Source organism: Monodelphis domestica, chromosome 3 (assembly GCF_027887165.1).
Source record: "Monodelphis domestica isolate mMonDom1 chromosome 3, mMonDom1.pri, whole genome shotgun sequence".
NCBI lineage: Eukaryota > Metazoa > Chordata > Mammalia > Didelphimorphia > Didelphidae > Monodelphis > Monodelphis domestica.
Genome location: NC_077229.1, coordinates 401,922,618 through 401,934,756, shown reverse-complemented (window position 1 = coordinate 401,934,756; position 12,139 = coordinate 401,922,618). Strand labels below are relative to the sequence as shown.

The following is a 12,139-nucleotide window of genomic DNA, read 5'->3' as shown; positions in this document are numbered from 1 at the left end:
CTCCTAGATCCCAGCAGGTTGTTCAGGGACCTTGCATTGACATTAATGGAGAATTCCATTACGTTTGATTGTACCACAGTGTATCAGTCTCTGTGTACGATGATTTCCTGGTTCTGCTCCTCTTGCTCTGCATCACTTCCTGGAGGTTGTTCCAGTCTCCATGGAATTCCTCCACTTTATTATTCCTTTGAGCACAATAGTATTCCATCACCAACATATACCACAATTTATTCAACCATTCCCCAATTGAAGGGCATGCCCTCATTTTCCAATTTTTGGCCACCTCAAAGAGCACAGCTATGAATATTCTTGTACAAGTCTTTTTCCTTATTATCTTTTTGGGGTACAAACCCAGCAGTGCTATGGCTGGGTCAAAGTCTTTTAGCATCCTTTGGGCATAGTTCGAAATTGCCCTCCAGAATGGTTGGATCAATTCACAACCCCACCAGCAACAAATTAATGTCCTTACTTTGCCACATCCTCTCCAGCATTCATTACTTTCCTTTGCTGTCATGTTAGCCAATCTTCTAGGTGTGAGGTGGTACCTCAGAGTTGTTTTGATTTGCATCTCTCTGATTATAAGAGATTTAGAACACTTTTTCATGTGCTTATTAATAGTTTTTAGTTCTTTATCTGAAAATTGCCTATTTATGTCCCTTGCCCATTTATCAGTTAGAGAATGGCTTGATTTTTTGTACAATTGATTTAGCTCTTTGTAAATTTGAGTAAACCTTTGTCAGAGGTTTTTATGAAGATTGCTTCCCAATTTGTTGCTTCCCTTCTGATTTTAGTTACATTGGTTTTGTTTGTACAAAAGCTTTTTAACTTGATGTAATCAAAATTATTTATTTTACATTTTGTGACTCTTTCAAGTCTTGCTTGGTTTTAAAGTCTTTCCCTTCCCACAGGTCTGACATGTACATTATTCTGTGTTCACCTAATTTACTTATAGTTTCCTTCTTTATGTTCAAGTCATTCACCCATTCTGAGTTTATCTTTGTGTAGGGTGTGAAGTGTTGCTCTAAGCCTAATCTCTCCCACACTACCTTCCAATCTCCCCAGTAGTTTTTATCAAATAGTGGATTTTGGTCCCAAAAGCTGGGGTCTTTGGGTTTGTCATATACTGTCTTGCTGAGGTCACTTACCCCAAGTCTATTCCACTGATCCTCCTTTCTGTCTCTTAGCCAGTACCAAATTGTTTTGATGACCACTGCTTTATAATATAGTTTGAGATCTGGGACTGCAAGGCCCCCTTCCTTTGTATTTTTTTTTCATTATTTCCCTGGATATCCTTGATCCTATGTTCTTCCAAATGAACTCTGTTATGTTTTTTTCTAAATCAGTAAAAAAAATTTTTTTGGAAGTTCCATGGGTATGGCACTAAATAGATAGATGAGTTTGGGTAGGATGGTCATTTTTATTATATTGGCTCTTCCTACCCATGAGCAGTTAATGTTTTTCCAATTGCTCAAGTCTAGTTTTAGTTGTGTGGAGAGTGTTTTGTAGTTGTGTTCATATAGTTCCTGTGTTTGTCTTGGGAGATAGATTCCTAAGTATTTTATTTTGTCTAAGGTGATTTTGAATGGTATTTCTCTTTCTAATTCTTGTTGCTGAGCTGTGTTGGAAATGTATAGGAATGCTGATGACTTATGTGGGTTTATTTTGTATCCTGCATCTTTGCTAAAGTTGTTGATTATTTCGACTAGCTTTTTGGTTGAATCTCTAGGATTCTTTCAGTAGACCATCATATAATCCGCAAAGAGTGATAACTTGGTCTACTCCTTGCGTATTTTAACACCTTCAATTTCTTTTTCTTCTCTAATTGCTACTGCTAGTGTTTCTAGTACAATGTCAAATAATAGAGGTGGTAATTGGCATCCTTGTTTCACTCCTGATCTTATTGGGAATGTATCTAGTTTTTCCCCATTGCAGATGATGTTAGCTTATGGTTTTAGATATATGCTGTTTATTATTTTTTAGGAATGACCCTTCTATTCCTATGCTTTCTAGTGTTTTTAGTAGGAATGGGTGTTGTATTTTATCAAAGGCTTTTTCTGTATCTATTGAGATAATCATGTGATTCTTGTTGGTTTGCTTGTTGATGTGGTCAATTATGTGGATAGTTTTCCTAATGTTGAACCAGCCCTGCATCCCTGGTATGAATCCTACTTGATCATGGTGAATGATCCTTCTGATCACTTGCTGGAGTCTTTTTGCTAGTATTCTATTTAAGATTTTTGCATCTATATTCATTAGGGAGATTGGTCTATAGTTTTCTTTCTCTGTTTTTGACCTGCCTGGCTTTGGAATCAGTACCATGTTTGTGTCATAAAAGAAATTTGGTAGAACTTCCTCTTTGCTTATTATGTCAAATAGTTTGTATAGTATTGGGATTAGCTGTTCTTTGAAGGTTTGATAGAATTCACTGGTGAATCCATCAGGCCCTGGGGATTTTTTTCTTAGGGAGTTCTTTGATGGTCTGTTGGATTTCTTTTTCTGATGTGGGATTATTTAAGAATTCTATTTCTTCTTCTGTTAGTCTAGGCAGTTTATATTTTTGTAAATATTCATCCATATGGCCTATATTGGTATATTTATTGCCATATACTTGGGCAAAGTAGTTTTTAATGATTGCCTTAATTTCCTCCTCATTGGAGGTGATGTCCCCCTTTTCATCTTTGATGCTGTTAATTTGCTTTTCATCTTTCCTTTTTTTAATTAGACTGACCAGTACTTTGTCTATTTTCCCTCTGGTATTTTCAATAGGAATGGATGTTGGATTTTGTCAAAATCCTTTTCTTCATCTATTGATATGATCATGATTTCTCTTGGTTTTGTTATTGATATGGTCCGGTATTATGATAGTTTTTCTAATATTGAACTGACCTTGCATTCCTGATATAGATCCTGCCTAGTTATGGTATATGATCTCTGATATTTTTCTATAATTTCCTTGCTATTTAAAAACATTTTTGTATCAGTATTCATTAGGGAAAGCAGTTTATAGTTTTTTTCCTTCTGTATTCTCTTCTTGGTTTAGGTATCAGCACCATGTTTCTGTCATTGGAATTTGGTAGGATTATTTCTTTTCTCATTTTTTCTAAATCATTTATTTAGTGTTAGAATTAATTGTTTTAAAAATGTTTTGTAAAATTCATTTGTTAATCCCTCTGGCCCTGGGGATTTTTTCTTAGGGAGCTTGTTGATGGCTTGTTGAATTTCTTTTTTCTTGGATAATATTATTTAAATATGCTATCTCCTCTTTTGTTAATCTGGACATTTATTATTTTTGTAAATATTCATCCTTTTCTCTTAGATTGTCGGATTGATTAGCATATAATTGGGCAAAATATTTTCTAATAATTACTTTAATTTTCTCTTCATTGGTGGTGAGTTCACCCTTTTCATTTTTAATGCTGCTGGTAATTTAATTTTCTTCCTAAGAATCAAATTAGCCAATAGTTTAATTATTAATTGCTTCCCTGCCCCCAAGAAAACCAGCTCCTAGTCTTATTTATTAGTTCAATGGTTTTCTTACTTTCATTTTTATTAATTACTCCTTTTATTTTCATGATTTCACATATTTTATTTTCATGATTTTTCATGATACTGCATTTTTGGCACAAGGGTAGCCTGACTGCCTGACCAGGTTGAGCTGGGTGTGGAGCCATGTTGGTTTGGTTGTCTATGGAAGTACATCTGGAGTTTGTATCTGCTCACCTGTGGGGCTGTGCTGGGTGTGGAAGCTATGTGGGCCTTGCTTTCTTGGGTCTGTATTGGTCAGGGAGATCTCAGTTGCCTGGCTGCTTGCTGGTCTGCACAGGTACAAGACCTGCAGAGGGCTTTACTGCTTGGTGGGGCTCTGTTTGGTATAGGGGCTGTATGGGCCTGATTTCTTGCCTGGGCAAGAATTGCTTGGCTATAGAGTATAGGAGCTTATGGAAGCTTTGCTTTTGACTTGCTATAGTCAGGTCTGTTACTGGCTTGCCAGGAGGTTGCCTGAACTTGATTGTACTGTCCTCTAATCCCAGTGACGTGGACCTTTCCTGCTGCGCTTCTATTTTGTCTTTGGAGAGATAATTTGTTTTACATTGTCTTCTTGTTGGTTCTGCCATTGGTGACTGTGTGAGTCTTGCTTTGCTGGCAGCTTTCTTGGGTAAGGTTTGATCATGGTTTATGGGGATGCTGCCATTGGATCACATTCCTCTTACTCAAGTGAGACAAATATTTGCTTCTGAGCTTCTATATTGTCTTTGGCTGGAGAATTGTTTTTTGTTGGTGGTGGTGGTAGTGGTCCTGCTGCTCCAGAATTTTTCAGGAGTTTTTTTTTCCACTTTTTTATTGTCATGTAAACATACTTCTATATTGGTCATTGTAAGAGCACACTCATCATATCCAAAACCCCAAAATAAAACCAAAAATATACTAATGTGAATGACAACTCTTAACAGTTCTTTCCCTGGAGGTGGATAGCATTCCCTGTCATAAGTCTTTCAGAATTATCCTAGATCATTGCATTTCTGAGAGGAGCCAAGTTTTCACAGATAATCATCGTCCAATATTGCTTTTACTGTGTACAAGGTTCTCCCAGTTCTGTTTATTTTGCCCTTCATCAGTTCCTGCACATCTTTCCAGCTTTTTCTGAAATCATCTTGCTTATCATTTCTTATAGCACAATAGTATTCCATTACCAATATGTACCACAAATTTGTTCAGCCATTTCCCGATTGATGGACATCCCTTCAATTTCTAATTCTTTGCCACCACAAAAAGAACAGCTTTAAATATTTTTGTACAAGTGGGTCCTTTCCCCTTTTTTATTATCTATTTAGGATACAGACCTAGTAGTGGAATTGGATCAAAGAATATGTACAGTTTTATAGCTCTTTGGGTATAGTTCCAAATTGCCCTCCAGAATGGTTAGATCAGTTCACATCACCAACAGTGCATTAGTGTCTCAATTTTGCAATGTCCCCTTCAACATTTATCACTTTTGAGGAGTTCTTAATAGTTGTTTGAAGGTGAATTTGGGAGATCTTCATACATTCCTTCCTTAATCTGCCAAGTTTGAACTATACATCTTGAAGGATTATTTTATATTTTGTTCAAAAGGTAATTTGAAAGAGCTCAGGTAAGTTTCTGCCTTTACTTTGCCTGAGCCCCTCTGAGAAATTTTCATGTTAATAGTAGATGCACTTTTTTCAGATGGTAGCTTAGAGTCATCAAAAGGCTTTGCAGTTTCCCTAAAGCAATCTAGCCTTTTCTCCTCCTCTGATTCAATTATAGACCCAGTCCATTATCTATTTACTCTTGGGAAATTAAAAGAGAGGCCTTGAAAGGATAATACTTTTGTAAAAGAAGTACATATTCTTTGTTAGTTGTGATCATATTTACTTTCAGCTGTTTAAATATAGTTGACTGACATTGTTTGCTATTCTAGTATTTTGTCAATAATTTTCATTGGACTAGTTGAGTGTCTGATACACGTCTTTGAGTTAAGCTTTTTAGGGTCACAATCCCAGATACTGACTTATCTGCTCTTCAATGTGATCTTAGAATGCTAATATTCCTTTTAAGTTTAGTGGATTAGATTGTTCCCTCTCTTTGGAGAACTTGTCTTACACTGTATGTCAGGATTAGCAGTTAGAACCTTCTATAATCCTAAATTACACTAGTGGAAGATATCAGCAGTTCCCAACTTTTAAAAAATAAGTTCATGAGTTAATTTGTAATTCAGTTCTTTAAGATTCATAATGCCCTTTTAGATTCATGCAGAAATTATTAGAAATATTTCTGGCTCCTGGATTTCCTTGTATGAGTATTCAGTTCTTTTAAAATAAGTTATATCCTTCTAGAACCATCTTCCAGTCATGGGACTTCTCTCACCCAAATCTCAGTGTTAACTTACAAAGTCAAATTTGCCTCCTTGCATTAGAATTTCTATTTTACCTTGTTTGTTTTCTATACTTTTTTTATTTGTACCTAGACATCTAAGGCCATGAATTTTATTTTTGTCTCCTAGGAACTACTCTTCACCATTATTACTTTTTCCTCCATTGTTACTACCCTATGTTATCTAGTTTGATAAATGTACCAGTCTGTAGATGGCAGATCCAAAAGTTTTTATACGGTTACCCTCTGATTCATTCATCTTTCTCTTCCCTAAATTCCATAGCAAAAATCTCCCAATCAATCATGAGCATTATAGCCCCCTTGCTTCCCCTTTAAGCTCAGACCTTGTTTCTTTATCATTTAGAGGTTTGGCATGACTCACTGGGTGACTTAGACCCAAGTCTCTTTTTTTACTGCTTAGAATGAAGCCAGAATTCTCAGGAACCGGTACTACCTTTCATGGGTTCTGTAAGATCTAACGGTTTTTCTTTAAGAGGCTTTGGTAGAATTAAATGAGGTGTACAGTCAACCTGCCCAGTTGACTCATTTCTAAGACACTAACTAAACTACTTCATAGATTGGTTGTAAGGTAAGGGTCATTCAAATAATGTGAACATCTGTTGTGTATGTCAGCATAGTTTGTTGTTTAAGGACTATAGTCATCTGTTCACAGCTTTAAAAATGAGAGGAAATACATTTTTAACCTGATAAACAGATGTTTTATCCATCTTATCTATCTGATAAGGGCACCTATAAAATTTTAATTTCTAAAAGTACTCCATAAGATGAAGTCTTTGTGTATTGATGTTAGATATACTGATATATTATAATCTCCACGTCCTTCACATGATAGGAACATTAGTACTGATTTAATTGCATCTAAATTCATGTGGTTAATCATAGTTATAAAGCTCTACTTTTCCTTATGGTCCTGATTGGCCATCCTCAGAAGCCAAATTGTATTATTACTGTTCATTCATTCTGCAAGTTTCATGGGGTGCATCACTTATATAATATTTTGTATAAGGTACCATAGCTAAGTTAGTATTCGTAACCTCAACAAATGCTAATTCAAAGTTATTTCATTACAGGAATACAAGCGCAAGTTAGCCAGAGTATCCCAGGTTCGAAAAGAACTCAGGTCTCGAATCCAGAACCTGCCAGATTTGTCTCGGTTGCCCAATGTCACAGGCAGCCATGTACATCTTCCATTTGCTGGAGACATCTACAGTGAGGATTGATGACAACTTTTTCCAGGGCCTCAGGATTTTCCAAGAGCTGAAGATAGGTTAAGTGGATAGTCTCGTAGTATTATTTTTGTACATTGTTGAGAAAATGACACTAACACAGATATCCCCAACAAAATACAAAAAAAAATTATAAAAAATATTTAAAATGTTGGGTTTTTTCCTATTTTATTGGCAAGTTAACATGACAATTTAAAAATTGACATCTATGTGTTAATATGTTCGCAAAGAAGTGATTATTTTAAAAAGATCCTTTTATATATTTTTTGATCCAAGGCCCTGTGAGAAACTGAAACCTCTCTATTTTTCTTTATGTAATTTTGAAGGTTCCTCTTTATGTTTCTTCATTAATATGTGAATGTAACTTCAATATCTAATCACTGTATAATATGTAATTTCTTCAGGAGAAGAACTAATCAGGAGGTTGGGACATTATTCTCATATATGATAGGGATTTGATGGTTAAAGAGGACTTAAAGTTGACAGATTAAGGTTAAGCTTAACCTAGTCTATCAATCAAAATGTCTTCTGTCTGTATCTCTCAATGTTTTTGACTAAATACACACGGAAATGGAAATTTATTTGAGAGTCAGATGAGGACATTCACATTCTAAGGGTAGTACTTAACCCAGCAAGAGAGTAATTTTTCTGAATTTACTGAAAACTTATTTAGTATTACAAGACTATGGAAACAAGTCAAGAGTATCCCAGAATAGACTTCAATTATCACCCCAACTCACTGTGTCCCTGAGCACATCAGCGTTGCATTTATAGTCAGTGGGACAATAGAAGAAAGAGTCTAATTAGCTTATTGCCTATTTAAAAGCATAACTGTGTTTATCTTAATTCACCATCTCAATGTAGGAAAAACAAAGCATGTTTAATTGGTTATATACATTGGATATACCACCATTTATAATTATTTGAATAAACAAACTTTGAAATGCTTTGTAGGAATTCACCAATTTAAAGAATTGACCCCTTGAGATATTCTTGATTCTGGCACTAATTTCATAAGGTATAAATCTTTATCTCCTTTCTATGGAGATAAATTTGTGCTTTATCTTAAGTATAGTTGATCTCATTAATGTGAAGCAATCTCTAAAATCAACTGCACTATAAAAATAGATTTTGTGTCTTTCCTGGCTATAAATCCTTTAAAAGCTTTAGTCTCATTTTTAGCTCCAATATCCAAACAATCCTAACAAATAGAACACTGTAGATGAGTTGTAGTGTTCTGTGCAGTAACCTGGAACGCTTTTAATGTCCCCTCAAAGTTTTTGAATAAAAAGCAATGCTACAGGGTAGATCTGGTATACTTTGCATATACTCAGTTACCTAAACAAATGTGGTTTTTCTTTCCTTTTATTCATAACACTGTGTGTTAAAGCTATTGGATCCCATGCTTTCTTTTAAAAGTGCATTTTTAGCAATGGGTTTGTACCAGGTAATAGCCATTTTAGTATAATTGTTCATGACATTGTCAATAAATGATGGAAATTTTTCATTTTGTGCATTGCTTTGCAGATTAGACATTTTCATTTCCGTTGTAAGTATATATAACCTAGCATAGACAATAAATTATCATCTCCTTTTACATCTTAGAAACCAAAAAGTTTCTATAGTCTCAGTGTCTTCAGTGTAAATATTTCTTTTTCAGTATTAGTCATATTCATAGATAGCGTGCATGTATAATAGAAGGAGAATATTTATTTTCTAAGGTACAACTATGGAAAAATATCTTAATAGTGAGAAAACTTCATGAAGTGCATTTTTGTAAGATCTGTGAAGAAAGTTAGAATAATTCCATTTTTCATGCAGTAAATGCATGACTGGAAATTATACTGGTACAATCTGAGCTTTCCCAAGCACATAAACAAATATAGGAAGCTCCTCATTAACAAATACTGTATATTCCAAAATTCTGAGGGTTTGTTTTGTTTAGGTCTTCCTTTCTAATCTTAGAATTTATAAATACCTACTATGTGCAAGGCACTGGGGCTATAAAAACAGATGAGAGAACAGTCCCTGCCTTCAAGGAACTTATATGCTATAGAAGGGGATGCACAAACACGCATAAACATTTGAAGAGGAGGAGAAAATAATAAGTTAGACCTTGATGACAGTGAGGGAGGCAAACACACCAGTGAGGAGTGAGTGCATTCCAAATTGTGAGGACTGCCTCTGCACAATCATGGAAATGGGAAATAGAATGTCAAATTTAGGGAATAGCAAATAGTCCAGTTTAATTGAAACACAGAGTGTGTGAAGGGCCTGTGATACAAACCTGGAAAAGTGTGTTGAAAGCTACCATGTGTGTGGCTTTAAATGCCAAGATTAGAGGATTGTAGTTCATCCTAGAGGCAATAGCTTGTGAAGGCTTTTGAGCTTGGGAGTGGTGTGGTCACATGTGATTTGGGAAGGTCATTTTGGCAGCTCTGTGAAGGAAGGCTAGAAGAAGGGGAAATCTGAAATCCATTTCTGTTGTTGTGGCTATTGCAGTGGTCTAGGTGAGAGGTGATGAAGGACTGAACTAGGGTGATTTTTTTTTTCCTCATAGAAATGATGCTTAAATGTTTAAGTTCTCAGACTAGCCCGCAGAAACTGCCTGGAGACCTAATGTATTTAATTAACCCCAGTGTAGCTGTACTTGTAGAATTTTGGGAGAGGAAGACACATCCTAAAAGAGAGTATAGCAATAATTAGTACAGTTTAGGAATGAGGTCTTAGTTTTGGGATCAAGCTTTTCTAAGAAGCCTCTGTAGAGAAGAAAAAAAAAAATCAGAAGCTCTAATTGGCTAACTCTTTTAAAATGGTAAACCATCCCTTTTGGATTTTCGAGTCCCAAAATACCATTAGGTGAAGGAACATAATGGGGGGGATAAAAACTAAAATATTTTCAACAAAATTTGGGTTATAAAGAAGATTGATAAGCATATTGGGTAAATTAATCTTCTTTAGAAAACTTCTTAAAGACATCTTGGAAAGAACAGAAGAGACTGATGTACTTTCACAATTCATCTTATGTAAACATCAAAGTTTGTATCTTACCATATTTTCAACTTTTTTAGCCTCCTTTGTATTTACTAAAAAACAGTGATTTTTGTTTTAGAAGAATTTTTTTCCTCTTAAAATTATTGTGTACAAAAAATACTCCATTGTTTAGTCTGTTATTTATTAAGAGGGTTCAGTAAAAATGTTTTCATTTGTTCAAAATGTACTACTGGCTTAGATATGAATTTTAATGTTGGCAAATGCTTTCTTGTATTTTAACAATAGTGACCTGATATTTTTTTAAAAAGGAAAAGTAAGAACTTGTGATTAGCAATAGTGCTAAGGAATCAAGGACATCTTCCCTTTTTCCTTGCCTTTTCCCACACCTCCCAGTCCTTAATATATAGTCATATTAATGGTATATCTTTAAACTGAGGCTTGTAACTAGAAGTCCTTGCCCTGCAACTGCTCAGGGGAAAGCATCTATATATAAGAAGTCAGTAAGAACTCCTTTTTGAAGATATAGTGTTAGAACACAGCAATGTCTCTCCCTTTAGGGCTATGGAATGTCACATGGGAAGTTTTTTGGTGATTCCATTTGCCCAAGAAATAGAGGTTATTTGGAGGTGATGTCTACTACAGATACTTAATTTCAAGTCATCAACAGCTAGTAGTCTTAGTATTTGCCTAAAAAATAAGAATTTTTAAGGGGCAGACATTGATTCCAGGTCTTGAGCATTTCTCTTTCCATCTTGCCATTTAAGCCACCTCTAATTTTGCCAAGCCTTTCAAAAGACAAGAAAATTATAGAACCTAAAATGAGGTGGGGGGAAAGAATAAAGTGTGTTTTGACTTATATTCTTAAAAGCTTTAGAGAAAAAAACTTCAAGGACCTGGTGAGTCTGGTTATCCTAGCAGGTATCCAGTTGCCTCCTAGCTGTTGGGAAGCAGTAATAACACTACCTGGGAGTCTGAAAGGGAGTGGTAAGAGAATATCAGTCTTGTTCTGCCATAATACCTCACCACTCAGGCAAAGCTTTTCCAGCTGGTGCCTCTGCTGTGGAATAATCTTGTCCTCCCTCCTGAGCACAGTTCCCCTGATGACTCCTCTTCTCAACATTTCTTGAATCTGGGGATGAGGTTTGAGGAAGAGGCATCTCTCTTAAGATCCAACACCAAGCCTTGACTTTGTCACCTGGACTCTTTTTAAAAGAGAGGATATAATAGTAATTAGTACAGTTTAGAAACTAGGTCTCACTTTTGGGATCAAACTTCTTAAAGAAACCTTGGTAGAGAAGAAAAAATCATAAGCTCTAATTGGCTGATTCTTTTAAAATGATACATCATCTTTTTTGTATTTTCTGGTCAAAAGTACCATTAGGATGAAAGAACATCTTTTGATAAGTGACTCTACAGAGCCTACAGGTGACACTCTTAATACTGTGGTAAGTCCTCTTATAGAGCCTCATTTTCACTGCTTCAGATGTCAGAATTGCTACATTAGATCCAAACCTCATTAAGATGGAAGCCTATTGCTACAGTGGACAGACATTGTATATTATTTATTGGTTTAAAATACATTTATAGAAAATTAAATGTTTGACATACTGTCTTAAGCCAATAACAAATTGTGTGCTGTAAAAAATGGGATGTTTTGCCTGTTCTAAAGCAATAACATCTGAGGATGAATTCTTTGCCTTTACTTAACTTGACTGTCATAACTGCATTTGAATGCAATATACAATGTTCTTAATAAAATTACATTTTTTAAAATAAATGTGCCGGTGATTTGAGGGAAAGGTTTTCTAAGCCGGGGTGTGGATTTTGTGTGTTTTTGGTTTTGTAGAGCAAGTGGTGCTGGGAGGCTATTGGTACTCAAGGTTTGCTAAAGAATCATTCTTGAGTTGGCCCTGAAAGAGACTCATAACTATAAACAGTGAAGTGCATGAGTTCCGTTACCCTATCCAAACTATTCTGGGGTTATGCATAATAGTGGTGGTCATTAG

The 12,139-nt window shown here is 35.3% G+C and overlaps 1 protein-coding gene across 1 annotated transcript in view; it reads left to right on the top strand.

Moving 5' to 3' along the window:
- Positions 1-11,910, top strand: part of RPRD1A (regulation of nuclear pre-mRNA domain containing 1A) — a 90,190-nt gene extending 78,280 nt beyond the window's left edge. Inside the window, exon 7 of the mRNA XM_001362745.4 lies at positions 6,984-11,910. Coding sequence (XP_001362782.1) covers positions 6,984-7,133 — 150 coding nt within the window. The 3' untranslated portion in view covers positions 7,134-11,910. The remainder of the gene's footprint in view (positions 1-6,983) is intronic.
- Positions 11,911-12,139: the final 229 nt, after the last annotated feature.